General features: G+C 37.7%; 1 protein-coding gene across 2 annotated transcripts in view; it reads left to right on the top strand.

The window, feature by feature from the left end:
* Positions 1 to 27776, top strand: part of cox10 (cytochrome c oxidase assembly factor heme A:farnesyltransferase COX10) — an 87835-nt gene that overhangs the window by 42208 nt on the left and 17851 nt on the right. Inside the window, exons 6-7 of one of the 2 annotated variants that reach the window (XM_016289021.1) lie at positions 2471 to 2703; positions 6402 to 7673. In XM_016289021.1, the coding sequence (XP_016144507.1) occupies positions 2471 to 2703; positions 6402 to 6826 (658 nt within the window). In that variant the 3' untranslated portion in view covers positions 6827 to 7673. Of the gene's footprint in view, positions 1 to 2470; positions 2704 to 6401; positions 7674 to 27776 lie in introns of those variants that run through there. The other variant, XM_016289020.1, reaches the window with a different exon arrangement.

The raw sequence follows: 27776 nt of genomic DNA on the forward strand, positions 1-27776 counted from the left end.
ACACAATTTAACTGCAATTTATTAAAAAATATATATTTTTTTAGGGCCCTATTAAAAAATTTTTTTTTTTCCCCACATGCAGGTTCTTTTTTAACTTTCTGGATTCCATTTTAATGGTTTAATTACATTTAATAATCAAAGGCATCTCTGATTAATTGATTTTATTTTTTAAAAATGCTTAATTTATTTTATTTTTTCCAGAAATGTGTTGGGTATTTAATTTTTTTCTGGTAAATAAAGGAAGCTAATGAAAATAAAACACATTTTTTTCCTTTTAAATTTTTCTGGATTCCCTTTTTCCTCTCCTGTTTTATTTTTTCTGGACTCTATTTTAATGATTACATTTTTAATGATTATTAATGATTACGTTTTCTTAAATCAAAAGGCATGTCTAGTTAATTGAAATCATGAAACTTACACAATTTAACTGCAATTTATTAAAAAATATATATTTTTTTAGGGCCCTATTAAAAAATTTTTTTTTTTCCCCACATGCAGGTTCTTTTTTAACTTTCTGGATTCCATTTTAATGGTTTAATTACATTTAATAATCAAAGGCATCTCTGATTAATTGATTTTATTTTTTAAAAATGCTTAATTTATTTTATTTTTTCCAGAAATGTGTTGGGTATTTAATTTTTTTCTGGTAAATAAAGGAAGCTAATGAAAATAAAACACTTTTATTTATTTATTTGGCAAACAATGTGATGCACAACAGAGGTTTAAAAGTTGTTATTACTTTTTTTTTTTTTAATAATGTTTTAATAAAGAAGTTATTTATAGTAGTAGTACTATTTTTACATTAAGACAATGAATAAAAAATTTTTTTTAGGGCCCTATTAAAAATGTTTTTTTTTTCCCACATGCAGGTTCTTTTTTAACTTTCTGGATTCCATTTTAATGGTTTAATTACATTTAATAATCAAAGGCATCTCTGATTAATTGATTTTATTTTTTAAAAATGCTTAATTTATTTTATTTTTTCCAGAAATGTGTTGGGTATTTAATTTTTTTCTGGTAAATAAAGGAAGCTAATGAAAATAAAACACTTTTATTTATTTATTTGGCAAACAATGTGATGCACAACAGAGGTTTAAAAGTTGTTATTACTTTTTTTTTTTTTAATAATGTTTTAATAAAGAAGTTATTTATAGTAGTAGTACTATTTTTACATTAAGACAAGACATATGAGAATATCATGATAATGACAGTTTAAGTAAACTATTCTATGTAACCGATTTATTTCCCACTGAGAGTCATCGTTGGCATCATGATTTTGGCTTCATTTGGGATTCTTTTTGGATTCCTGGGAAAATCCGCCACGAGACCATGACGTCAGATAGATCTGAGTGATCAACTCAGAGTGCTTGTTTTATATGCCCCATCAGATGAACAAAAACCTCTGTAACCCTAGATAAATTCAATAATGAATGAACTTGATATCTTTTTTTTGTGGTGCATTAGAATAGCCCATTTATTGATGTAGTGTAGGAAATCCCAGTGGCTTTGCTCCTAAAGTTAGTCAGCCTTATCCCTCAAACAACTCATCTCACCCGTTAACTTATGGGACTCATATAGACTCTAAACCTCTCCACCACATAAAACAGCCATAACAATGATAATAACATTAAAATGGAATCTCCTGCTGTTGGGTGGAAAATGTGCCCTCTTTTCCTCTCCGCTTTGGTCTCTGTCTCAGTACTTCTCTAATTTATGGAGCAGTTAGCTGTGAATTTGAACCAGACGCCTCTGCAAGATTGCAACTGACTGCTTTTAATAAACCTTAGAGGAAGTGGTTGTCCAATAGAGCACAGAGAATAGCGTCTGTGGCCAGGAGAGGTTTAATCTATAGCAGAGACCCACAAGCCTTTGTTTTGATGTGACTCAAAGAACCACACTAAAGCTGCGCTCAGAAACTGATGTTATGTATGCGCTTTACTCCTGCTTCTCTTTCAGATCACTCTTGTGTTTAATGCATCACAATGTGTTGCACGGAATTTCTTGGTTTGATTTATAAGTTTGTCGCATTTGGTGGTGGTTTCAGATTTGTAAACCAACATTATATGTGTTCTGGGCCAGTGCTGGTTTGTTTTAAAGAATTAAGAATAAAACCATTTCTTTGTCTTTGGAAATAAGAGTTCAGTGTACTCTGGAAACCAAAACTATACTGAAACTTGCTGACATCAACATTTACAGTCGACTAGATTTGCTGTCCAAAAGCCATTTTACTTTGCAATATGCCATATTTTTAAGTGAAAACAAGATATTCAACAAGAACGAGGCCTAATTTAAATCTGATCAAATTCTATTTTGCTAAAACAATGTCTGAATGTCTGTTTGGTTCTGAAAAATAAATTGACTGTATTTGACACAATGGCCTCAATAACAGTATAAGCATGACCCCTTTAAACTGCACATAGGAAGCATGTTTTTGTTGTTCTGAATTTGTCCTTCTCTGTGTTTCTCTCAGTCCTCTGCATGCCGTGTCATTCGCTCTGGCGTGTGGGATCCCAGGTTTGACCCTGTTGACCCTGGGTGTAAATCCCCTGACTGGCTTCCTGGGCGCCCTGAACATCTTCCTGTACACGTGCTGCTACACTCCCCTGAAACGCCTCAGCATCACCAACACCTGGGTGGGTGCCGTGGTGGGCGCCATCCCACCTGTAATGGGCTGGACAGCAGCCACTGGCTCTCTAGATCCAGGTACAGACTCCTCTTACAAGCACACTAGTGAATACAGTTCCTGCTGAATGACTTTGATAACACATATTTACTCCTGTTCAAATAATTCATCTAAAAATGAAAACCTATATAGTTTTTGTTTTTCTCCTGTGGAACACAAAATGAGTTGTTTTTAAGAATGTTCATGTTGCTCTTTTTCCATACATTTATACTGTATACAGTAACCAGCTAAAAGGACAAAACACACACACACACATAAAACTGGTCCATATGACTTCTGTGCTGTATTTCAAGTCTTTTGAAGCCATTTCAAAAGTTTTGGAGTCTGTAAGATTTTAAAGTCTCTTATGCTCACCAAGTCTGCATTTATTTGATCAAAAATTCATTAAAAACAGTAATATTGTGAAATATTATTACAATTTAAAATAACTGTTTTTTTATTTGAATATATTTAAAAATGTAATTTATTTCTGTGATGGTAAAGCTGAATTTTCGTCTTCAGTGTCACATGATCCTTTAGAAATCATTCTAATATATATATAATCTGATTTGGTGCACAAGAAGAATTTCTTAGTTGTGCTTCTTAATGTTTTTGGTATTTACGGTGGTGTGAAAAAGTGTTGGCCCCCTTCCTGTTTTTTTTTTTATTTTGCATATTTGTCACACTTAGATTCAGATCAAACAAATTTGTATATTACACAAAGATAATGCAAGTAAATACAAAATGCAGTTTTTAAATTATTATTTATTTTATTAAGGGAAAAAAGCTGTCCAAACCTGCCTGGCACTACGTGAAAAAGTAATTGCCCCTAAATCTAATAACTGGTTGTGCCACGCTTTGCAGCAACAACTGCAATCAAGTGTTTGCGATAACTGCCAATGAGTCTTTCGCATCGCTGTGGAGGATTTTTGGCCCACTCTTCTTTGCAGAATTGTTCGAGCATGAATGGACTGTTTAAGCATCTCAATCAGATTTAAGTCCGGACTTTAATTTGGCCACTCCAAAACCTTAATTTAGTTTTTCTTGAGCCATTCAGAAGTGGATTTGCTGGTGTGTTTGGGATCATTGTCCTGCTACATAACCCAAGTGCGCTTGAGCTTGAGGTTATTAAAATATGCTTCTTGTCTGTTTTGTAACAGATAAAAATGTAAAAAATTGTTAAAAATGTTAAATTATAGTACTTGCATTTTATTGCTCGTTTGTTGCTTTTGATTGCTTCTATTGTCCTTATTTGTAAGTCGCTTTGGATAAAAGCATCTCCTAAATGACTAAATGTTAAAAATTTGGGGCTGCATTTTTGTCCGTCCTTTTGATTTTTACTATAAGGAGAAGAATAGCATTAACTTTCCTCACAAGAACAACTCACAAACATATTAAAATATTACATATATTAAAATATTTCTTTTAAGGTCCACATTCATCAAATCTCATAGACATTTATTTATTTAGTTTTTTTTTTACCTCTAGAGCTGTAAAGTTCTTTTCATAGCACCATATATGGCACTGTGGGCATGGATGATATTACCAGTGTTATTATATACCTTATCATGTGATATCTTCTCTGTTGCCAAAGAGCTAAATGTTAGTGTTTCAACAGGAATTTCCTATCAGGCTCACACTGATATGTGTCCTTAGTCTTAAAAGCCCTCTTTGTGATTGTTCCAGTGCTATCGTGGTTTATCCCACAGTTCAGGGTTGTGCAGCCATTCCAGAGAAGTGAAACTTGATGTGCATGTTCCATATGGCACTTCTGCCTTTTACAGACTCTTCTCCCAGACCATAAGAGGTCCCTGTCCACTTATGAGTGTTGTAGTTATATGCACCCAGCATCCTGTGTTTTTTTCCGAGGACGTCTCTCGTCTCAGATCAAGTGTTTGTGGAAGACAGCAGGGGGTCTTTGGCCTGTTTTGCAAACTATTAAAAGTGCACTGTTGTGGCAACCATGAGATCTGTTTTCACAGGAGCGAAAGACTGAAGTGTTTGTGTGCATATTTACATGTTTTTCCCCAGAGCTTCCATCTGTCTTTTATAGTAGTAGTTTCAGTGCCCTTTCCAAGCATGTGTTTATTAGGATGTGCAAACCGAAATATTGTTACGACCCCATCTAGAGTGAGGTCACAACATGAAGTAGATCAAAACTATGACTTCATTCAATATTTTATTTATTTTATGTTGCAGTTTATTTAGTAGAACTTTCTATCTGAGAAACTGCATTTTTAATATATTTTGTGGAAGTGTTAAAGAGGGGTAAATTTAAAGTTAAGAAAGTTAAGAAAAATCTTGACGCATTTGACCTCATTAATCAACTGGAGAACTTGCCAACAATCCTCATTGTATTAGGGCCCTATAAAAACTGTTTTATTATTGCCAAATTCAATTTAAAAAAAATTCCCCACAAATTATTTTCCACTTTAATTAAATTTTTCTGGATTCTGTTTTAATAGTTTCCTTAAATTTTAATAATTGAAAAGGATGTCTAATAAATTGAATTCATAAAATTTGAACAATTCTATAATTTATTATCCTTTCATTTTTAGTTTAATTGTATTTTGTATTTATTTTTTTTGTCAGATTACATTTTTCTGAATTCTGTATTTGTACATACAGTATTCAGTGGTTGTAATCAAATTAATGCATAAAACTTTAACGATTAATTTTTTTAAATGTAATCAAATTCCTTTCATTTCTGTGCAAAGTGCTGTATAACATTTTAAAATGTTCAGTTTACAAAGTTAAATCTTTGTGATATTTAAAAAAAATTATAAGCATCTGTATTATTATGATTATTATTGTTAATATTACTTTTGATTAGCATATCAAACATTACTTATATTTTATATAACATATAAAAGCATATCTTTAATCAACCAACCTTTTATTTTGGCATGTTGTAGTGAAGACCTTTGACTCTCTGTGTGTATCTGACCCTAGTTTTAGCAAATTTTCTTAATGTAATCAAATTAATGTACATCTACAGCTCTACATTTGATTTATTCACCCAAATTTGCCAGTTTTCCTTGACATTCTGTGTTATACAGTACATTTCATTTTTCTCCATTGCGTTAATCATAGGGCCCTACTATATATAGTATGTTAATCGTTTCCTTTTTTTAAACTCAGTCGTAGCCTGAATAGTATGATTTTTGATTTTTTTTCAATTAATTGATTACATTTTGCGGTTATTTATTTATTGTAATTACTTCAATTAGTGACTCCAAACTGAATAAAAAGTATTTTATCTCTGACAGAATTACATTACTTACATATTCCCACTCAACCACGCACTGATCTTATGTTTGTAGACTCTGGTGTCAACTGGACTGTTATCTCAAAGCGAGTTCAAGAACACACAAAGCATAAAAAGATGACCCGAGTGTTTGAGGTCTCTGTCATGTTGCCCTGTGTGGTGTTTCCCAGAGGATTTGTGTTTTCTAAGATCTCATACACAAAGGCAGCGCTGCATCATGCTCTGCTACCCCTGCACGGGCCGCTGTTTGTGTGGTGTCACCTTTCCACTCTTCCAGCTTCTGAACGCAGGAGAATAGTGTTTGTTTCCTCCACAGCAGGATGTGAAGGAACTCGGACGTCTTTTCAAGTGTTCTGTCGTAGTTACTCTGCACACTCTCATTTCCTGCACTTGCACTTCCAATGGTGTTTAAATGATCTGGGAGACCTTGTTGTTTATTCACTGCTTCTCTTCCTCTCTCTGTCTCTCCAGGAGCACTCTTACTGGGAGGTTTCCTGTTCTCTTGGCAGTTTCCTCACTTTAATGCACTAAGCTGGAATCTAAGAGAGGACTATTCACGCGGCGGGTACCGAATGATGTCCGTCACCCATCCCGGCCTTTGTAAACGCGTGGCCCTCCGCCATAGCGTAGGCCTGATTGGCCTCTCAGCCTTGGGCCCCGTGCTGGACATCACCACCTGGACGTTCCCCTTAGTCTCTCTGCCCATTAACCTTTACATCAGCTACCTGGCTTTCAGGTTCTATCACTATGGCGACAGGCAGAACGCCCGGAAGCTGTTTTTCTGTAGTCTTTGGCACCTGCCCATGCTGCTGCTGCTGGCCCTCACCTGCAAGAAGAGCCGCGTGCCGCAGGACGAGGCAGCTGTGGCTCCCAGCACACCGTCTCTGGTTCTGTAGAGCAAACTCAATCCCCTGCCATATTCATACTGGCTAGATAACTGCTATCAGCCATAAAAATTAATCATCTTGGAGCTAAAAAGACACCAAAAGTTGTGTACCTTGGAGAGAGAAGTCATAACTTCTTTCCATTGTCATAAAAGTTTCCGTCAGGGAAGAATAACAATATAAAAATCCCTGAATTCACTCAGGTAACTTGTACATAAATCAATGCTATGTGTGTGTAAATAGATTATTTATTTATTTGACGCAGCCCCCTGTTGTCTGTAAACTCGTAGACTGATTTGTGTCTATGTGGATCATTGAAATTAAGACTAGAAACGTTTTGCTTAGAATTTGCAATTGTCACCATTACTGTGGATATTTTGTTTAGATGCGATGTAGGCTCGATAATGGAGAACGGTTTGTTTTAATGCACCTATCAAGTCATTTCCAAGTTTGTTCTCATCTAATTACTTGCTAATTGACATTTTCCAAGTTTTCACTTTTCGGCAATAAATGATTCAGTAAAGAAACCGCTGAATCTCACTGCAGGCCCGGAAGTCTTTATTCTGCATGAAACTCCGTCCCTCTGAGTCTGAGTTCAGATGTTGAAAGGATGAGCCCTCGGGCATTAGCTCCATCAAAGATCCAAACTAGTCAAATAAACTGAACTGAATTACTGTTGATTCATTGAATGTAACAGTGCTGAATATCACTGACTGCAGCCATGCTTTGTTCGTTACTGTTTGCTCTCTCCAAACAGCTACATTCACCGCCTTTACGGTTTACCTTCATCTGGCCTCACTGTACCAATGATTTGTGTAAGACACAAAAAGAATGAAAGTTCTTATTATTAAAATGTGTCGTGATCAAGCTTTTGTTTGAGTTTTGATTTGAAATCTTTGAAATGCAATAGAATATCACAATGTACTTCTATGCTGCCAGTAGAAACACATTTGCTTTAATTTTCTTCATTTCATTATTTAACTGTGATAATTTTTATTTTATGAGAAAGCTGCTATGTTATGCCAATAAATCATTATATATCTTTAAATATATATATATGTGGAGGAGTGCAAGGTCTCTAACATCCACCAGCTCCGTGATGTCGTCAAGAGGACTTCAGTGGCAACCTGTGAAGCTCTGGTGAACTCCATGCCCAAGAGGGTCAAGGCAGTGCTGGACAATAATGGTGGCCACACAAAATATTGACACTTTGGGCCCAATTTGGACATTTTCAGTTAGGGGTGTACTCACTTTTGTGGCCAGCGGTTTAGCCATCAATGGCTGTGTGTGGAGTTATTTTGAGGGGACAGCAAATTTACATTGTTATACAAGCTGTGCACTCACTACTTTACATTGTAGCAAAGTGTCATTTCTTCAGTGTTGTCACATGAAAAGATATAATAAAATATTTACAAAAATGTGAGGGGTGTACTCACTTCCATTTAAAGTAACTTTTCTATTTTAATTTATATAAAAATGTCATTTATTCTTGTGATGTCATTTTCTGAGAGTCTGTAATGTCCTTCATAAAGTCTGATTCTTTATAAATTTTGATATAGATAATTTGGTGCTCAGGAAACATTATTATCAATGTTTAAGTTGATAACTTCAACTGCTATTTATTTATTTATTTTAGGGATTTTGTTAATGGATGGAAAGTTTAAAATAACTTTTGACCTTTGACCTTGACCATTTTTACTTTTGACCTTTTTAGATTACTTTTGAACTCTTATCACATAGACTTCAATGGGATTATTAAAAAAACATATATACATTCTTTACTAACATCATGAAATGCATTAAACATTACATTACAGCAGGCTTTCCAAAACTGTGTGTAAGTGCTAGGTTCATTTAGAAAGGAAATTGTAAAAAATAATAATAAAGAATCAAATTATGAATAATTTACTGCCATTGTTAATAATGTGTAATCATGTAGTCCATAAAAAGTAATATAATCTGATTATCAGCCTTTAAAATGTAATATACTCTAATTACAAGTTCGTTACATTTGGAATCTGATTATATAACCCAGATTACATGTAATACAACATATTTATTTATTGCATAAAGTATTTTTGTGTGTGTATTTATTATATTTTCTATATCAATAATATTTGTATTGTAAATTTGTGTGGCAGGTAGTTTACCATGCAGTGGTTGTTGTATCTCCAGACAGGCCTGGAAATAATGTCTGGCTGCTCTGGACACATTTGGCTAAAATATCAGCTCATATAATCTCCTAAGTATCGACCTCTGCACCTGTCCGGCTACAACACTCGATACCACTCCGCTGTTTCCTTCCCAGTTGTCCTCTATGGTTCCACTTCTCTCAGCACCTCCATTAGATGCCCACATACTGTATGCTGAGCTTTAGTCAGGGCGGCAGGGCGAGGCATTCCTCCCCTTGTAAAGATCTGCTCTGGATGCAGCCAGTGCCTTTCACATCAGAGAGGCAGTGAAGGGATGGAGGGGGAGAAACAGCTGTTCCCAACATGTCAATAGATGAAATAGCAGTTCCAGCCCTCCTGGGGTCCCGTCGACTCTCCCACCATGATTTTACAGCTTCCGCTCTATAGGGTTTTCGTGGTGGACACCCTGTGTGGGACGAAGTGCACAGACCCTACAGTACACGAGCATTGGATGGGACGTCCTGCACTCTTTTATAGGGTATTGCTATGGTCATATACATCAGTTTACAAGTGCTGCATGTGGAAATTGCTTGCTTTTCCTGTTTAAGTGCCTTTTTCCCTCCTTTATCAGGTCAGGCTTGACGAATGCATCATAAATGGAGTAATCCTCTTCTCAGGAAAAATATTGTTTGACTCTGAGTGTCACGGAGCGAGTTTCTCACAGTGCATTCATTCATTATGAGCTGTGAACCCTGAGGAGGTGAGCACATTTCCCATAATGATCTTTGGCTCTCTGCGGTTTTTCTCATCCAGCTTGGATTCTCATTACAGTTTTAACAGCCTCCCAGACCTTCATTTGTTACAACAGCAACAGGTGGATTTCTCCTCTCTTTTCATTTACAGGCAACACAATGCTTTGAAATCTTACACCGAAATGCAGGATGATTTCAGTTTTGGTTGTTAAAGCAAATGTTTACTTGGTTTAATTTATAAATGAAACCGATTACACTTAAGAATACATCTTTCTGAACTCTTAACGCTGAGTGACCGCTATAAACAGTATTTTCCTAAAATGCTCTTTAACTAACGTTTAAGCATGTTAGGCAGGATGACAAACAATTTTGGCAGACGTCGGGCAGCAGTGCATCAAGTATTCCTGGCACAAAGTGTGTAAGGAAAACAGTATAGCGAAAAGCTTTTGAAACTGATTTATACCTACTTGCCACTTGCTTGAAATCAGTCATGGGGTGGACGAATGTTTCTTGGGCAAAGTATTCCCTAAACTTCTTTAAACTCGCACAGATATATTTGCCTTAAGGGAGTCGCTCATTTTTAAACCCGCACAGTAACATCAATCTCAGAAATGTGGTCTAGTTCATACGTTATAGTGGTGAAAGGCGACAGAAGAGTCTAAGGTCTGTGCCAGAGTCAATAATGATGTAAAAATAATACATTGCAGTTCTGTACTGATTTTGAAAATGTTGCTTTTCTTTCATCATTCAGTATGTTTTGGAGGGAACTTAGACATTATGTGATTTGTTTCATCTGATATACATTTATGCACATTTAGGCAGAAACTTTTATCCAGCGACTTGCAATACATTCAGGATAGGCATTTTGTAGGTAGTATGACTTCGGTGATTCTAGCAGCATGCTACTGTTTAAGCTACATGAATTTTTGGAGACATAAAATCAACCATAATTCTATCTGTTTTTTCCGTATAGTATTTTGTTGGCACTTACATTCATGGTAAATCACTGTTCAGAAAAGATCCAGATATACTTCTTTTCTCTGAGAAGATATTGAATATATTTTGTAAATAAATGGTATAGATTTCTTTACTTCTAAATGAATTATTGTCCACGCAGGCCCTAAATCATAAATTAAACTTTGCTTGATTCAAAAAGGTATTTCAAACTCAAACAACATTTTAAATATTGACTCGATTTGCAGAAGTGTGTAGTTCATAAAGTTACAAACGCTTGAAACGTTAATGAACAACGCTATTATACTATGTATAATGCTTCAAATGTGTCTCTCTCTGTATATATAGTTTGTCATGAAAGTGAAGTATAAAGTGCAGGCTTCCCGAAGTCACATACAACCTGAAAATAGCAGGATATTTTTAATCTGTAATGTCAAGGCCCGTATTTTTTATAAGCTAATTATTAATGTTTCTATTTATGTTCGGAATAATTAATCAGCTAGAAATGTTATACAATGTCTTTATCCAGTAATCAAGAGCAACTGAGGAAAAGTCATGGAAATGAATTGGTCAGTGGATGTGGGACTGCGGAAAGTGCTGCGTTTAGTCCAACATTTAACTCTTCTTCACTTTTTAGGCAGTGTAAATAATAAGCTGCATGTTTATAATAGCGCCGCTTGTTTTGTTTTTCAAAACTGCACAAAATCCGTCAGCAGCATGACTGAAACATATCTACTGCTTTCAGAATTAAACGTGGGTTTAAAGTTTATTTTATTGAACCTCTTAAATTAATATATATTTACAAAAAAAGACAATGCAAATAGTTTACATAATAAAGAGAAATTATATGATGATAAAATAATTTGATAGTTTAATGAGGTTGTATTCTGTGATTTAAATTTGTCATAAAAACTTGATGGATCGAGAGTTTTTAAAACTATTTTGAGACTTTTTTTTTTTTTATTTGGTAAAATATCGTTTTTTTTGTTTAGTTTTTTTGCTTGCATTAGTTGACTTGTCTTTATGCAGATGAAGATTTATCGTGACTTTTAAACTTTCTGACAAACTAATGCGATTAAATATAGCAGATTTTCTTATCGCATTGCACGTTTGTGTAAGATGTCCCCCGATTCTTCAGCTATTTCAGACTTATGAATAGCTAAATGAACATAGAACTTTAAAAATAAAAAATCAACATGGTTCATAATGAACATTTATAATTACTCTTTAAAACGGATTTAGTTTAGGCTATTAGGATATGCAATAAGTAAATGCGCCTCTATACAAATATATTTGTATGCTAAGATTTAATAAATAAATATAGCCTGTAGGCTTAAAGTTTGTACGAGAACTTTGCTGAACTTTGCCTGATTCCTTTCTAAACCGTTCAGCTGCGTAAAATTTGTAACACTTTGGAAACCCCCAAAAACTGGAATAAAAGGATTCCGATCTAATGTTTCTCTATCCAATAAGAGCGTTTAATCGGCTCTGAGCCCAAGTGTCTTGTCTAAAATCCCCGCCTATATTGCTCTCTGATTGGCAGGCGTCTTTAAACAGCCCCGCCTTTATTCAAATGTGCGCTCAGCGGTAGGCTGGCCCTGTTGTCAATCAAACGCATCCGCGCTGTATAAGGTCTACTCTCTCGCAAGCGCTCAGACGCTCGGGGATGCGGCCGGGAATCGAGTGCACTGCTCGGTCTCGATAGTTTTCTCGTTTCCTCCCGCAGATATGAGCGAGAACAGCTGACTGAACTCGCATTCCTAGATGTCCCGTTCAATTTGGGTTTGCAATGAAACACTTCCTCACGTCTGAGGATTTTATTGTGGACTCCAATGGCTTTTAAAGACTCCTGAGGGGGGGATTCGACCTGGACCCGGACAGAACTGTACCTAACGTTACCTGTCAATATGTCCAGCTGGAGTGTGATGGTCTGCACGCACAGGGCTTATGGAATATAGCCTGTTCTGTCACCATTTTTACGCACTCTCCGAAGCGCTCAGCGGTAGGCTGGCCCTGTTGTCAATCAAACGCATCCGCGCTGTATAAGGTCTACTCTCTCGCAAGCGCTCAGACGCTCGGGGATGCGGCCGGGAATCGAGTGCACTGCTCGGTCTCGATAGTTTTCTCGTTTCCTCCCGCAGATATGAGCGACAACAGCTGACTGAACTCGCATTCCTAGATGTCCCGTTCAATTTGGGTTTGAAATGAAACACTTCCTCACGTCTGAGGATTTTATTGTGGACTCCAATGGCTTTTAAAGACTCCTGAGGGGGGGATTCGACCTGGACCTGGACAGAACTGTACCTAACGTTACCTGTCAATATGTCCAGCTGGAGTGTGATGGTCTGCACGCACAGGGCTTATGGAATATAGCCTGTTCTGTCACCATTTTTACGCAAAAATAGCTTTTGGTATTTTTATTAACTATTTATTTTTTAATGAATTTTAATTTAATGTGTTATTTTTTTTTATCCTCAGAAGGTGTGTGTGTGTGTGTGTGTGTGTGTGTGTGTGTTAACAATGTGTTGGCATTTTCTTTTCAACGAGACTTGAGCTGTAAATTTAATCCCGACTAAAATGTAGCCTAACTTGAGTTTAATTGCCACATTTAACTACGTAGTAATTCATATTGACTAACTAATAACTTCGTTGTCCTTTTACGAGCACTTTGAGTTTAATTAGCCTACTAAAGAAAATTCAGAGTTGTAAGATCGTAAATTAATGGTAGGCTAAATTTAAACTTTAATTGGAATGAATGGAATCCTGCAACTTGTTTAATGTTCCTATAAAATAAGAAATAGGCCTACGGTACATTCAAAATGAGAGAAAACGGAGAATATAAAGTAGTCTACACGGCTTTTGAATTCATATAGGCTAGCTAGGCTACTCCTTTTTTAATTCATAATTGATCTGAGCTTTAATAGTTTGTTTGACTGCTGCGTGTTTCTTATTAATAAGCAACGTGAACCAAATTAACGCTATTTTATAGGCACCTTTTAACTTTTTTAACCTTGTCTTCCCTCATGCATTGGCCTTTTTTTGTTGTATCTGTCATTCATCATGTAATTTTACCCTTTGGCTCGATCTCAAACCTTTCTAGGCAATCAAATGTAATTATTATTATGTAAATGGCATGTTCTGTATGGTTTCCATTCAGTCATCTAGAAACGCAGAGTTGCTGTAGTTTTCAGATTCCAGTTTAAACATTTACTTTGGTTCCGCTGTTCCTGCTCCTGTCGAGCTATTCGACTCAGGGCTGAAATGTTGAACACGGTCCTTCAAATACACATGAATTCAGACGGATAATATTCAAATAAACACAATAGGTCGGTAATGATCATTTTTGTGTGATTGTAATATCTTGAGGAGACTCGTATCCGACCGCAGATGACACAGTGGTCTCTGTTGGACACACGAATCATTGCAGGTTAACGGACCTCTGCTTTTGCGCTCACTTTTATAACTTTCAAAACATAAGTTCTGCATTTTTTTTCTTCTTCCCTTTTTAGCCCAAGACCTCAATTTTACTCTACGATTTTCTTAAATACGGATGCAACAAATGAACTATAAACCTTTAAAATTGGAAAGTTCAGTCGGCTGATGCCTAACTAAATCAAAACAGGTAGCCTACTTTGCCTTGCCCTTTGACCAAAAAAAACAAAAAGGGAGAAATTACAGAAATTATTAACTGTCGATTTATAAAGTTGGATGACAATGATGAGAGCATTTCAATAGTGTGACTGACCTTAATTTTCGGTGCGCAACTGTTTAAGTGTCTGATTTAAGAGAAATAGCCTAAATGGAAAATAAAAATCATACATGAAAGTAATTTGACATAATGATGGGACCAATACAATTAGTAGCTTGTGAATTGTACTGGATTTGTTTATAATGTCTTGAATGTAAGTTTAGCTCAGCGCAGCTGTGTTTTTCTTCTTACAAATCGTAAATTTGCATGTTAAACTTTTCGGCTTGTATTTGAAATGCATTTTTGGACATTACTAATTGGCCTGTTTCATTTGATCTACTAACGTGCCAGAACACAGTATGAGAGCTCATAAATTCATTAGCCTACACTCGCTGTAAGAACTCCAGACATTTGTTTCAAATCAACTTTCGGAGTAGATTTAGGATTTTTTTTAGTTACTTATGGGCCTGTGTTGCAGTTATTTAAATGTGATGACATTTTGATTAACTATTTGTTAACATTATTAATGTTTTACTGTAAAATGAAACAAATGTATAGCTTGTATAAAATGAAGCTGAAAAGAGAAAGGGGGATTTAGTGCCCCAGAGTCTGTCTCTGCTTACCCCAGACACAGAGCGGAAAGAAACACTCAATAAGTTGATAAAACAGTACTGGACTGCACGCCTGTCTCTCTAAACGGATTTGCAAAGGTTTGAGGGGGTGAAATCCCAGTGCTTTTAAATATATGCGACATTTCAGGGCCCCTATAACAAAAAACAGGACGGGTGAAAGAATGGGCGTTGTAGTGAATGCTCGGTAGTCCAGCTTAGATGAAAAGGGAATTATATTCATGCATGTTGAGAGGAAAAAAGATTTATTTGATTCATTATTTAAATGCCAGGGCCTCACTTCAGTCTAATGCAAATTTAGGCTGATCCAGCAAAATCAGTCAAGATTGTCCCAAAATTGTTCAGATTCTTATATGTCATTAATTTGCTAAATTTAATGAATTGATCACATGGATTATGCTATCTTTTAAAACACGTATAAAGAGAAAAAAAAGTGGTCAGAAATGTTGATTGTAACTTTAATTATCTCTATTAAATTGGGACAATAAAGTGAGTCGAAACCAATTATTTTTGCCAAAAGATCACCAGGGCAGGTCTTTTTTTAAGTAACCTTTTTTTTCTCTTTCTGGAAAAAGTGAAGTTGTCTGGTCAGTGGATGTGGGATGTAAAACCAGGGTTTTCCTCTAAAATGCTTTTTAATCTATTTTTTCCTTCTAATTTAAAAAAATTGCTCCTGATGAAGAGCAGATCCTTTACCAAGTTACATAGTTGATTGAAAGTAGCCCTGTCGAGTAAACAACCGATAAATTACATGTAAAAAATCCAGAAGATGAAAACACTGGGCGTTGAAGGGTATAATGCTTGTTTTCCTTTAATTATCTCTATTAAATTGGGACAATAAAGTGAGTCGAAACCAATTATTTTTGCCAAAAGATCACCAGGGCAGGTCTTTTTTTAAGTAACCTTTTTTTTCTCTTTCTGGAAAAAGTGAAGTTGTCTTGTCAGTGGATGTGGGATGTAAAACCAGGGTTTTCCTCTAAAATGCTTTTTTATTCTATTTTTTCCTTCTAATTTAAAAAAATTGCTCCTGATGAAGAGCAGATCCTTTACCAAGTTACATAGTTGATTGAAAGTAGCCCTGTCGAGTAAACAACCGATAAATTACATGTAAAAAATCCAGAAGATGAAAACACTGGGCGTTGAAGGGTATAATGCTTGTTTTCTACTCTTATGAGAAGGTTTTCTGTCTCAAGTTTTACAGGATACACATGTCATTGCAGCTGGTTTGAGTTGGACATTCGATGCCACAGCGAAATTCTATATCTGGCCACTGCTGTTTGGATTGAAGATATGGGGCACAAACAAATGCAGACTTGTTTTTTTGTTTTTTTACTTTTGCTCTTACTTTTTTTCTCTCTTTTCTGTCTCCGACGTCTCTGTGTGACCTGGTCTAAAACGGTATTGGGGAGTGTGTGCAGACAGACGGAGCGCTTGAGGTGAACACACTGTGCTGACATGACCGTTTGGTTTTGTCTTTTTAAAGAAGTGAAATGGCCAAAGTATGAATTTTTTTTAATTGTCTCTCTCACAGGACTGAACAGGACTCTAAATCTGAGTTTTAAGAGTGTCCCATATTTAGCGAAGTGATTTGCTACGTAATGGAAGAGTTCATAGTGCAGAAACCATGCATTTTAAAATGATCCCAGCGCACTGAAAGCATGCAAGTCATTTTAAATAAGGTGTTTTACTGTGGATGTGTTAACTCTGTTTATCAGAACGTTGTGATTAACCTTTTTAGACCGTTCTGTGCTACAGAGAGCTAGAGAAAGAGACATGGCAGATGAGCTTTTGTTCCTCGGTACTGGTTAGACCTGTTCAGGCTGTTTTAGATACTGTAAGTCTGGTGTATGATTCATAGACATTCAAACATTATCTGCAGGCACTTCACATTTTGTTATGATCTTTTCCCAAGAATGTCTGGTCAATGTAAAGTTTGTAACAACTGCCACTTTATTTGTAAGAGATATTACAGTGAATAGCTTAAGTCGTAGTGGATTGAATTGTTGAGTAATAACTTTGGCAATACTCCTTTCGCAGTTTTCTGTTTCAACTACTTTTCTGATTTGTGAGACCTTGCAAAATCTCTGCTGGTTTTGCTACTTTTTTGCGGAGACTCTGATGATTTAATAAGCAGTTGAGTTGGCTTCTCTAAAATCCCACCCACCCAGACAGACAGGGTCCCAGCTGGAACAGCAAACTTGGTGGAAGCCCTGGTGCTGTGTTTGACTTAATATTACATAATTTTCAAATCTACCAGAGCAGTTTTTTAGTCGACGACTCCTTGTTGGTAGTCAACCATACAGTAAACAGGCACTCAACTGGTTACTTTTAGTCTGTGTTTCTTTCTCCAGCGAGTGTTTGAAAGTCAGGTATCTAGTAGCACAATGCAGTTCTTTAGTGTGCAATCCCCAAGTCCATCCTGAGATTAAGGGTGTGTTTTCTGAATAGCAGCCATTAAACAACACGGTCCGTAACTGCAGGCCAACAAAAGGACAAGTGGAGCATTGTTCCGTAATTCTCAGCAGAAAATCCCGTTCTGCTATCGGACCAGGGAACGCTCTTGGAAGCATGCCACTTGAAAGTTCTGAAGTGCTTGGAGGGCTGCAACCCCCTGCCACCTTGTCCAGATGAGCACTTCCATCCATGGAATGGCTAGTTCTGGATGGATGCCTCTGCTTTTGTACCCACACTCCATGGGGTGTTCACGCCACCATGTAGGTGACCCATACGGACGCTGTGGCCAGTGACCCCCTCCTTCCTGCTTGTACAAAGCAGGGGCCACCTTGTCTAAGTGGTACCGGGTGAGATCAAACTGAAGTTTGGCTGTGCCTACGGTGTGTTTTGGTAAACAGTGAGCTGTAGTTGGCTGCAAGGGTTGGGCTCTCAATAGGATTAGATTATGATTCACTTGGGCATATTTTGTCATCTTATATTGTCTATTTTACTTGCATATAAGTTTTAACTAATGTTGTAAACTATACAAAGAAGCTACTAATTTGGTACTTTGCAAAAAATATTAATTTAAAAATTAACATCAGTGCGTATTATATTATATTGCTTTATTATTTTTAGTATATTTTATTTAAATATTTAATCACTGAAAGGAATAACTTGATTTGGTGACTGCTCTGATGGATTCAGGGAGTTCTTTCAGTGAAGGATTCATCAGAGTCAGTTGGTTGCTCTGTATGTTTTTGATTCACTGAAAATAATCATTTAGAAGAGTCATTTGTTTGTGAATCAGAGTACGCTACTCCTTGTTGGTAGTCAACCATACAGTAAACAGGCACTCAACTGGTTACTTTTAGTCTGTGTTTCTTTCTCCAGCGAGTGTTTGAAAGTCAGGTATCTAGTAGCACAATGCAGTTCTTTAGTGTGCAATCCCCAAGTCCATCCTGAGATTAAGGGTGTGTTTTCTGAATAGCAGCCATTAAACAACACGGTCCGTAACTGCAGGCCAACAAAAGGACAAGTGGAGCATTGTTCCGTAATTCTCCGCAGAAAATCCCGTTCTGCTATCGGACCAGGGAACGCTCTTGGAAGCATGCCACTTGAAAGTTCTGAAGTGCTTGGAGGGCTGCGACCCCCTGCCACCTTGTCCAGATGAGCACTTCCATCCATGGAATGGCTAGTTCTGGATGGATGCCTCTGCTTTTGTACCCACACTCCATGGGGTGTTCACGCCACCATGTAGGTGACCCATACGGACGCTGTGGCCAGTGACCCCCTCCTTCCTGCTTGTACAAAGCAGGGGCCACCTTGTCTAAGTGGTACCGGGTGAGATCAAACTGAAGTTTGGCTGTGCCTACGGTGTGTTTTGGTAAACAGTGAGCTGTAGTTGGCTGCAAGGGTTGGGCTCTCAATAGGATTAGATTATGATTCACTTGGGCATATTTTGTCATCTTATATTGTCTATTTTACTTGCATATAAGTTTTAACTAATGTTGTAAACTATACAAAGAAGCTACTAATTTGGTACTTTGCAAAAAATATTAATTTAAAAATTAACATCAGTGCGTATTATATTATATTGCTTTATTATTTTTAGTATATTTTATTTAAATATTTAATCACTGAAAGGAATAACTTGATTTGGTGACTGCTCTGATGGATTCAGGGAGTTCTTTCAGTGAAGGATTCATCAGAGTCAGTTGGTTGCTCTGTATGTTTTTGATTCACTGAAAATAATCATTTAGAAGAGTCATTTGTTTGTGAATCAGAGTACGCTGTTTATTGTTTTATTGTTATTGCATGCAGCCCATGAGAACAACTTTAAAGAAAATGTGTTTTCTTGCCACTCTGACATAAATTAAAATATCATTCTAAGGAATTAGGAGTCAACATTAAAAATAAAGCTTTTTTTTGTTTTTGTTTTAAATCAGTTTTTACCCTACTACTTTTTTGTTGCAGTGTAAGTGTGCGGTATGATGGTTGGTGACTTTTGTAGAAGAAACGTACACCCCCGCACTCACACAGATAAGCACAAAGTAATGACTCAAGCCAGCTTAGACCCTGTGGGACTACATGTATTGATTAGTTTACGCTGTGGCGGACATTGTGTGGTGTTGGGTTAAAGGTCTTTGTGGCTTGGGTTATCTGTGAATCAGTTGAGCAACGTTGCCTCTGTAAAGACCATCTGCACTGCAGGTGAGACCCGATCAAGCCCTCATCCTGCCTGAACACACACAATTAGTTATTAGACTCCAAAATTGATGGGAATTAAATGCAAATATGTTGTGTGTATACATATATTTATATTATTTTTAATTTAATAATTTATTATTAATATTGGTTCAGTACTTTCTTTTTTATTGAGATTCTTTGTCTGCAGTCACTTTGGTAATTGATGTAATTTAAAACTATAAACTGATCCCAGGTCAGGATTAAGGAGCAGCATCCATGAAAGCAGTTCGGTCTCATAGTAGAATAGACTTCCTCCACTCAGCTGGATCTGAACCTTGACCGGTCATCCATTCAGCAGTCAGCAGGTTGACATCCTCTATTGAGAGCCTGATCAGAGCTTACTGAGGACATTCAAAGGACTGCCTCCAAATGATGCTTTAGTGTTGGCAAAACTGCTCAGCATAGAGCAACTGCTCAGCATAGAGCATTTGGTCTAAATGATCAGCATATAGACCAAAGGATTACTCTGCTTTTGTGTTCAACCTCAGCTCCGTTTCTGCTTTCTCCTCTCGTGGAGCACATCTCTCACACTTCTGAGAAGTGAAACAATTATTTTTTTTTTATTTATTTTTTTTTTTTTTGCTATTTCTGTCCATCTTACTTTCTCGTCCATCTCCTCTTTGTGTTTCTGCTATAGAGCAACTGCTCAGCATAGAGCATTTGGTCTAAATGATCAGCATATAGACCAAAGGATTACTCTGCTTTTGTGTTCAACCTCAGCTCCGTTTCTGCTTTCTCCTCTCGTGGAGCACATCTCTCACACTTCTGAGAAGTGAAACACTTTTTTTTTTTTTTTTTGCTATTTCTGTCCATCTTACTTTCTCGTCCATCTCCTCTTTGTGTTTCTGCTAATCCTCAAATTTTGACTTAAATATGATGTGTAATTGTAGAAGAACATACATAAAGACCCTCTTGAATGTGTCTTCTCTCCTTGTATCTCATATTCGAGAGTCGGGCCCCACATCGAGCTCTAGTTCCCCCGTCAGAGGCGGGGCTGTTGTAGGCCTCAGTGCCCACATATGGCCACCCCCAACCGGGCACATTGGTCAGAGAGAGAAAGTGGGCCCCTACTTGAGCTGGCATGGCTTTACCAGTGGGGTAGACAAAGCGGGGGAGGGTCTTAGTCTAGAGAAGGGGGCTTTCATTCACCAAATTATCACTGGCTAATTGTGAAAGGGATGGCCTGGGGAGAGGCGGACAGTAGAGGCCCACTGTGGTGGTCTGCCATTGAGAAACTACAGTCTCCTCCAGAGAAAAGCAAAATAACATGGCTGCCCTCAGCAGGAACCGCCTGCTGGAGGATAAAATAAAGGCAGACAGGAACTTGATGTCAAACGCTCGTGTTTCTAACCCTCCTACTGGAATATTGTCTCGCATACACGCATTCAAACACCCAACATATGCAACCAATGACAAATAGGAGATGAGGGATTGTTTATAACTGATCATTCTTCCTAGTATTGGGAAATAATTTACGTATACTCTCTCTGGTTGATTGGACAGTTTAAAACAAGAGAAATATGCAAGAGAAAACCCTTCCCCTTCCACCTTTTATTTGATTTCAGTGGCCTGTTGTGTACGGTCCCTCCCTCTGAGCTTGCAGTGAATTGGGCTCTTTTTATACGAGGCGATAATTTGAATGTCGGATGTCAGAATAATGCTCTCTTTCTTAAAGTAAATGCTCATTCATTGTAGCTAAATTAACAGCATTTACAGGATCCTGGGGGCTTCAGCACGCGGTCCGGTAATTGTTGGCCCATGTCTCCTACCAGGTCTGTCTCCTCCCAAGTGTGTGATCATCAGAGCTCATTTTCTGAAAGTTTGACGCCCTGAGGAGGATTATTAGCAGAAGCAGTGAGAAGTGAGAAGAAACTTGAAGTGATGCTGTATAACCGCTGACTGCAGATGATTTTTTAGAGGCACAATGTTTGTTTGTGTGTGTGTGTGACTTTCTGTGAAGAAAGTGAAAAGCAGAGGATCAGAGAGAAGTAGAGACCCCCTGAGGTTTCCATTAACCTCAGCGAGAAAAGAGCAGACAATTAAAGGAACACACACACACTCTGCTGATGTGCCCAGAGGAGCACAGCATGAGCTGAGCTCCAGGGCAACAAAGCCAGTGTCTCCCTGTAGCCCAGGAACTGTCACCACTTTTGTCCTCACACTTTCTCTTTTTAGCTTTTTGCATTGTTTTCTTTATCTCTTGCTCCTCTAGGAAAAGAACCAGCTATTAGAAAATAAGTAAAAACATATGACAAGTCTGTATGTCATCTTTTTATACTGAGAATTTTACTTTTCTACATTGTCAGTAATGAACAGATTTACTCTGTTGCTTTCTACTTCGTAATCTCATATTATATTATATTATATTATATTATATTATATTATTGATTGCATTGCATTTAATGATGCACAATAAATAGATACCATATTGTTTATCTGCCACTATTTTTAATATATCAGTAATGCATGCTCATTTTCCCTATTTTTCCCTATTTTTAAGTTTAGATTACCTTCATCAAAGTTAATCTTTAAAAATACTTTTAACATTTAATAACACATTTAAAGGCACAATATTATTTTTTTGCCACTAGAGGGCACGTATTCAAAACAAACAAAGAAACAAAGGCGTAGTTTGATGACATCGTGACTTAATGGTATCATGGGTGGAATCATGGGAGTTGTCGTCTTCATCCCCACAGCCAATGCAATCCGACGGGACTCGGGCAGAAATCATGTTTATGGATGAGCTAATGTATTAAAGATTTATTAACGTCATACTATGAACCAGGGTGAGGCTGAAAGCCGTCGAAGCGAAACGAGGCTGCTGAACGAGCGCGACACACGGCTCGAAAGCAGCGGAGCTTTTATTATGCCACAGTCGACCGCTTCCGCTCCTTCCGGAAAGCAGCAGAAGTAAGCAGCGCTGTTTTATCATACTAGATACATTTGATCGTTCTGTTATAATGCTACTCTGTGCGGTCGTCACCTGTCTAATAAAATGCATAGCATATTAAAGCGTCTTGGGTGTTTCCATGTTTTCTACAAAACAAAACCGGAAATCGAGGGGGTTTGACGTCATTGGCAGGCGACACAATGACACTATAGACACGGTCCGTGTCACTAGTTAAAATCGCTTATTTCTCTGGATTTAAACATTCTTCGAAACATTTTGGATAATGAACAGACACAAGTCAGCAAAATATATAAAACTGTTCTAGTGGTTTTTGGATATTTTAATAATAAAATCGTACATATTGTGATTTTAATAAACTTAAATAATTTGCATATACATTAATTTACATTATCATTTACAATACATTTAATAACACTTAAATATTTTGCACATTTCAAAATACATTATAATGCTGCGATGCCTTTTTTTAGTTTTAGAATGCAATTTTAAAATTGCCCTTTTTTACTTATTAGTCATAACATGAAAATAAGTACAATTATACATATCAGTCAGAATTTAAATATCAGTGCATCCTTAATTGCATGAATACTCCGTAGTACTGTATGTTTTTACATCAGCAACCAATAGGAATATCATTAGCTGAAGTCATATCAGGATCAGAAAGAAAAAAAAAACAAGCTAGCAAGTTATTAGTTGACTGCTTTTTCCTGGTTTCATAGCCCATTTCTCAAATGTCTCTTCAAATCTGCATTATGTGGTTGAATGGCTTGTCTTCTTGGCACCAAGACGTCAGATCTTGTTTCTTGTGAGACCGTAAGGCCTTCTGGAACACGGACAGCAGAGAGAAAGGAAAGCAAAAACATTTGTCATCGTACTCGCAATACATCAACATGCCTGTTGAAATAGCAACCCCTGAAATCAAATTACACCTGTGACATCCGCACTCTGCTGATTACTTTCAGCAGAAGCGTTTGACAGTGATCTCTTTGTGTTTCACGCCAGTTATATTGTCTTCAGCTGGCGCTGAGATACCAAAGCGGACTGTAGCTAGGCTATCGGCCAAAAAACGTTCGTGGAGTTGCCTTAGGAGAGATCTCTACGCTCTTGTTAGTCTTCTTGTCTTATACGTGCAGTTTAATTGTCATCTCTGGTGCTATCACCACATAATTTAGCTAATTGTGGGTTAGCAATGAAGAATACTAGTCCGGAGGAATTTGTAAACCATTAACCTGCAGCGTCAAAGTAATGCAGCTGTGCTGTAAGCCTCTGATGTAACCGGTTGACAGACTTGGAGGAAATTCCCAGCTCTTTAAAGCTCACCTGTCTTCAAAAGCTCCTCAGCTGGAGCAGATCGTGTGCCAAGCAAAACAGGATGTAATAGGTGCATGCATGTGTGTTCTTGTGTTTGAGTGTGATGGCTTTAAAAAGTGAAAAATGGATTGAAATCTTGGAAGTCTCTTTGCCAGTTTTACAAAAATCTAGTGAGGTATCCTACTGTCTGATGAGATGATCTTTTTGACATGCCAGCAGAACTTTTTACTTTCCAGCTTCAATCGTAGTGAGTCACTGAAACATTTACATTTGTGTACATTAATTGTATGTATATATAAATTATGTATATATAAAGTATAAATTTCATGTGGAAAAAAATACAAGGCAACCTTTAGACTCAAGTCAAATCTGCACACTGTTTGGTTTTGTAGCTTTGCTAATAGCCTTAGTAAACAAGTTAAAACCTCATCAAGTCTAGTTACACTAAACACCGCTAACAGTCTAGAGACTCGTTGTGTCACTCAGTGGGAATGTAAATGAAGTGTGGGACTGAGTCCGTTAACACCCTCTACAAACAGCCAGAGTAAACAAGCTTATCACTGCAGATTAGCAAGAGCAAGATAAACACTTGCTTGATCACTGCTAATAACTCAAGTAGATTCAGTGGAAAGGCTATTGTTTGTGGAATTACTGCGAGTGAACATGGGGCAGTCAATACTGAATAATTACGTAATTATATGCATTGGGCGATTTGCTATAATGAAGTCTATTTTTTAAATAGAGTTGCGTTCAACTAACTAACGCATTTTTCTAAATATTTCATTTTCTAACTTATCAGACTTTTAATTTTCACATAAAAGACATTTAAAACAGGCAAAAATAGACTTGCACTGAAAGAGAGACCTGAGCCATATTCAGAGACCAGAATATCATAGTGACTTGAACTCTTTTGACTCTTTTGGGCCAGGTGAGCAGTGACAAATTCACCCTACTTGCTTTTTTTAGGTATGACCCTAATATCACAGAAACACCTCTCCAATAGAGTCAATGTTGCTAGTCCTACAAACGGCGCTTCAGTACATGCTACAGCACTGTAAAATGCATGCCTGAGTGAGAGAAAAGTGCACTTTATTACTCTGTCTCATCCCTCCATCTTTTATTCAGAGCTCTTCTTGTGCAGCCTTGTCGCTAACACACAGTAATTCCACTCAGCTGGCACGACCATAGGGCCGTAACTCAATGTGCACTTCGGACAGCAGAAAACACACCCCACTCTTGTTTTAAAGAGATTTTGGTAGGTGTTGAATGGCAGCAAATAAAGCTGAAACAGAGTCTGGGCAGATTGCAGCGTACAGAGCCCGAGGTCTCAGTGATTTATGCATGTTCTGCCCTTCTCAGAGGCTGCTGTGGTTTCGAATGAGTTTGAGAGCGAGAGAGAGAAAGAAAAGAAGAAAGAAAATGGGCCTGAAATTGTGGTTGGCACAAGTCAAGCCTAGACCTCAGTATGATTGCTGAGTAGATACCCTCTCTCACGATACTCACTTTATGTCCAATGTCTTTCTATATACAGCACTACAGGGAGACCTAAATATATTTTTCTGCCCTTGACACCCCAAAGCAGACCAGTCTTCATCCCAAAACCAAAGCCCCCTGCTTTGAGAGAGAAAATATACAGATTAAACAACTCAATGTTTCTCTTTAGTGTTGAGGGGCCAACCGTTCACAGTTTCAAGCAGATGTTTTTAGCCCTTAAGACAGGGCTCACCTCACCAATAAAGTAGTTTTCAGAAAGTCTGAGCCTGGCTGCTAGCTCAGCCATAATAATTTAATGAGAAACTAGATCAACCTTAAGGTATAACCCTCTTTAGAGACGACTCTAAAGGAAGAGTGTGTCTATTCTCGGAGAAAGGCAGATCAGAATTGTCTGCAATCCTTCCCCGTTCTTTCATTATTTATCCATCAGAGCAGTCGCTCCACGTGAGAGAGGCTTTCTCCGTCAGTCGGATGCAGATCCAGTGACGAGATCCATCAGCGAGAATGTCAGAAACTGAAGCTTAGACACACCAACACCTTAGACGGGCCCGATGGAGACGGCCGTTTACACCTCTTTATGTTCACGCCAGGGTTACATGGCAAAGATCAGAGGCTGAGGAGAAACCTGAGGAAGAGCTAGACGTGGAACGAGAAAGGTTAGGCGAGAAAAAGGTAAAATATAGCCATTAGAAGTTGGGATATTCATAAAACACTCATGCATGTGCTGTCAACAGTCTTGGCTTCAGCTTTGTAGGTTAAGAGGAGATCTCTGGCAATTCTCACTCAGGAAACCAACCGTCAGGAGGCCCTAAGTGGCTGCGTACCTCTCAAAATACAGCGGTAACTTAAAGCTGCTGCACACATGCTCATCCTGGCTCTGTCGCTCACTATTTTTCTCTTTCTTTTCTCCTCTCGCCACCCCATTACCTTTCTCCTGGTGCTTGTGCTATAAAATCCAGCTTTGCTCCATAGATTTACGGTTGCAGTTTTGCTCTGCGGTTAAATATAATGTCAAGGCTCCAGACTCCGCGGGGTGTATTTCAAAACTACAGCCTCGCTCAGGTCTCTATGACGACAAAGAGCAGAAAATATGGTCTGTATGGAGCGGCCTGGGAGATGCCTGGATTTACCAGATGTAGCCACACGGCCTCCGTCGAAGACAGAATCTATATTTCCTGGCAGGCTTTCCAGACATGGTAAAGAAGTGGTCACTTGAAGTCAAGCTTCAAACTAGAACTTTAAAAAGATAAAAAAAAAACACACAATTTAGTCGTAAAATGATTCAGCCCAGTGAGAGACAGTCACTTATCAGCTCACTCTCACCCGTTCATGAAGTGGAAGTGACTTTATCCTGAATAAGCCCTCTCTTTCTTTTCTAGTATTAGCTATCGTCTGTTCATGCATGAATGTCACGTCTGTTTTTTTCCATCCTCCACTTCTGATAGTCTAAAGCGTTAGGGGTAAGAGTGCCAGCCTTTGGTAGGGTGAAGTGTCACTCAAACGCTCTGATCCTCGTGACACCGGTAGTCTGGGGTTAGAACACTGTAATCAATAGTCTGATTATGGAACAGAGGCTAAAGTATGTGAACCACTAGTTGCAGATGCAGAGGACTTTTTTTATTTACTCACCCATATGAGGTTTCAAATCTTTTGACCACAAATTCAAATGTATTTTTATTTTATAAATTTGAATATTGTATTATCGTATGATTTTATTTAACAGATTTTATTTAAGCGTATATATGTATACAATTTACATTTGTCATATATAGCTTTTGGACAAAATTAGGGAGAATTAATGATGACAGCATTAATTTTTGAGTGAACTAACCCTTAATGATTATGACACACTTTCACTCTCACGCACAGGCAAACTCTCAGTCTACCATTCTGGCACAAGGACTGCCATTTCACATCACTGTAACTGCTTTGCGGCTCTGGTCTTTATCTTTCTAGCATACCAAGCCCAAGCAGCTGAGCTGTTAAACTCATTGGCAATTAATTTAAGTTTGACTGCTGAGACTTTATTGCACTGCAGCTTACTCAAACAGCTCTTCAGCTTGCAGCTACTGCAGCAGCGGTGAGTTCTTTTGCTTAGGAGATGTCTATCAAAGACACACACACACAGGTGTTCCAAAGATGTGTCTGTTTTGACTTGCTCTTCAGAACCAAAGTGCAGGTACGTCTGTGTTTCTCTGATCCCTCCAAGATTTTAAAGCGGTAGATATAAAACATGCTTCTAGTCCCATTCAGCTGGCCTGAATTTAACATAACAATGCCAGAGTTGAAAGACAGATATACTATAATCCTTGTCACTTGAAAGCAATGAGATCATAGATAAAGCAAGCTTGGGGGCTCTTTGGGGGGCTACTGTATCTATCTAAAGCAAAACAGGCTCTTCTTAA

The sequence above is a fragment of the Sinocyclocheilus grahami genome, unplaced genomic scaffold, assembly GCF_001515645.1.
Source record: "Sinocyclocheilus grahami isolate Dianchi unplaced genomic scaffold, SAMN03320097.WGS_v1.1 scaffold238.1, whole genome shotgun sequence".
Lineage (NCBI taxonomy): Eukaryota > Metazoa > Chordata > Actinopteri > Cypriniformes > Cyprinidae > Sinocyclocheilus > Sinocyclocheilus grahami.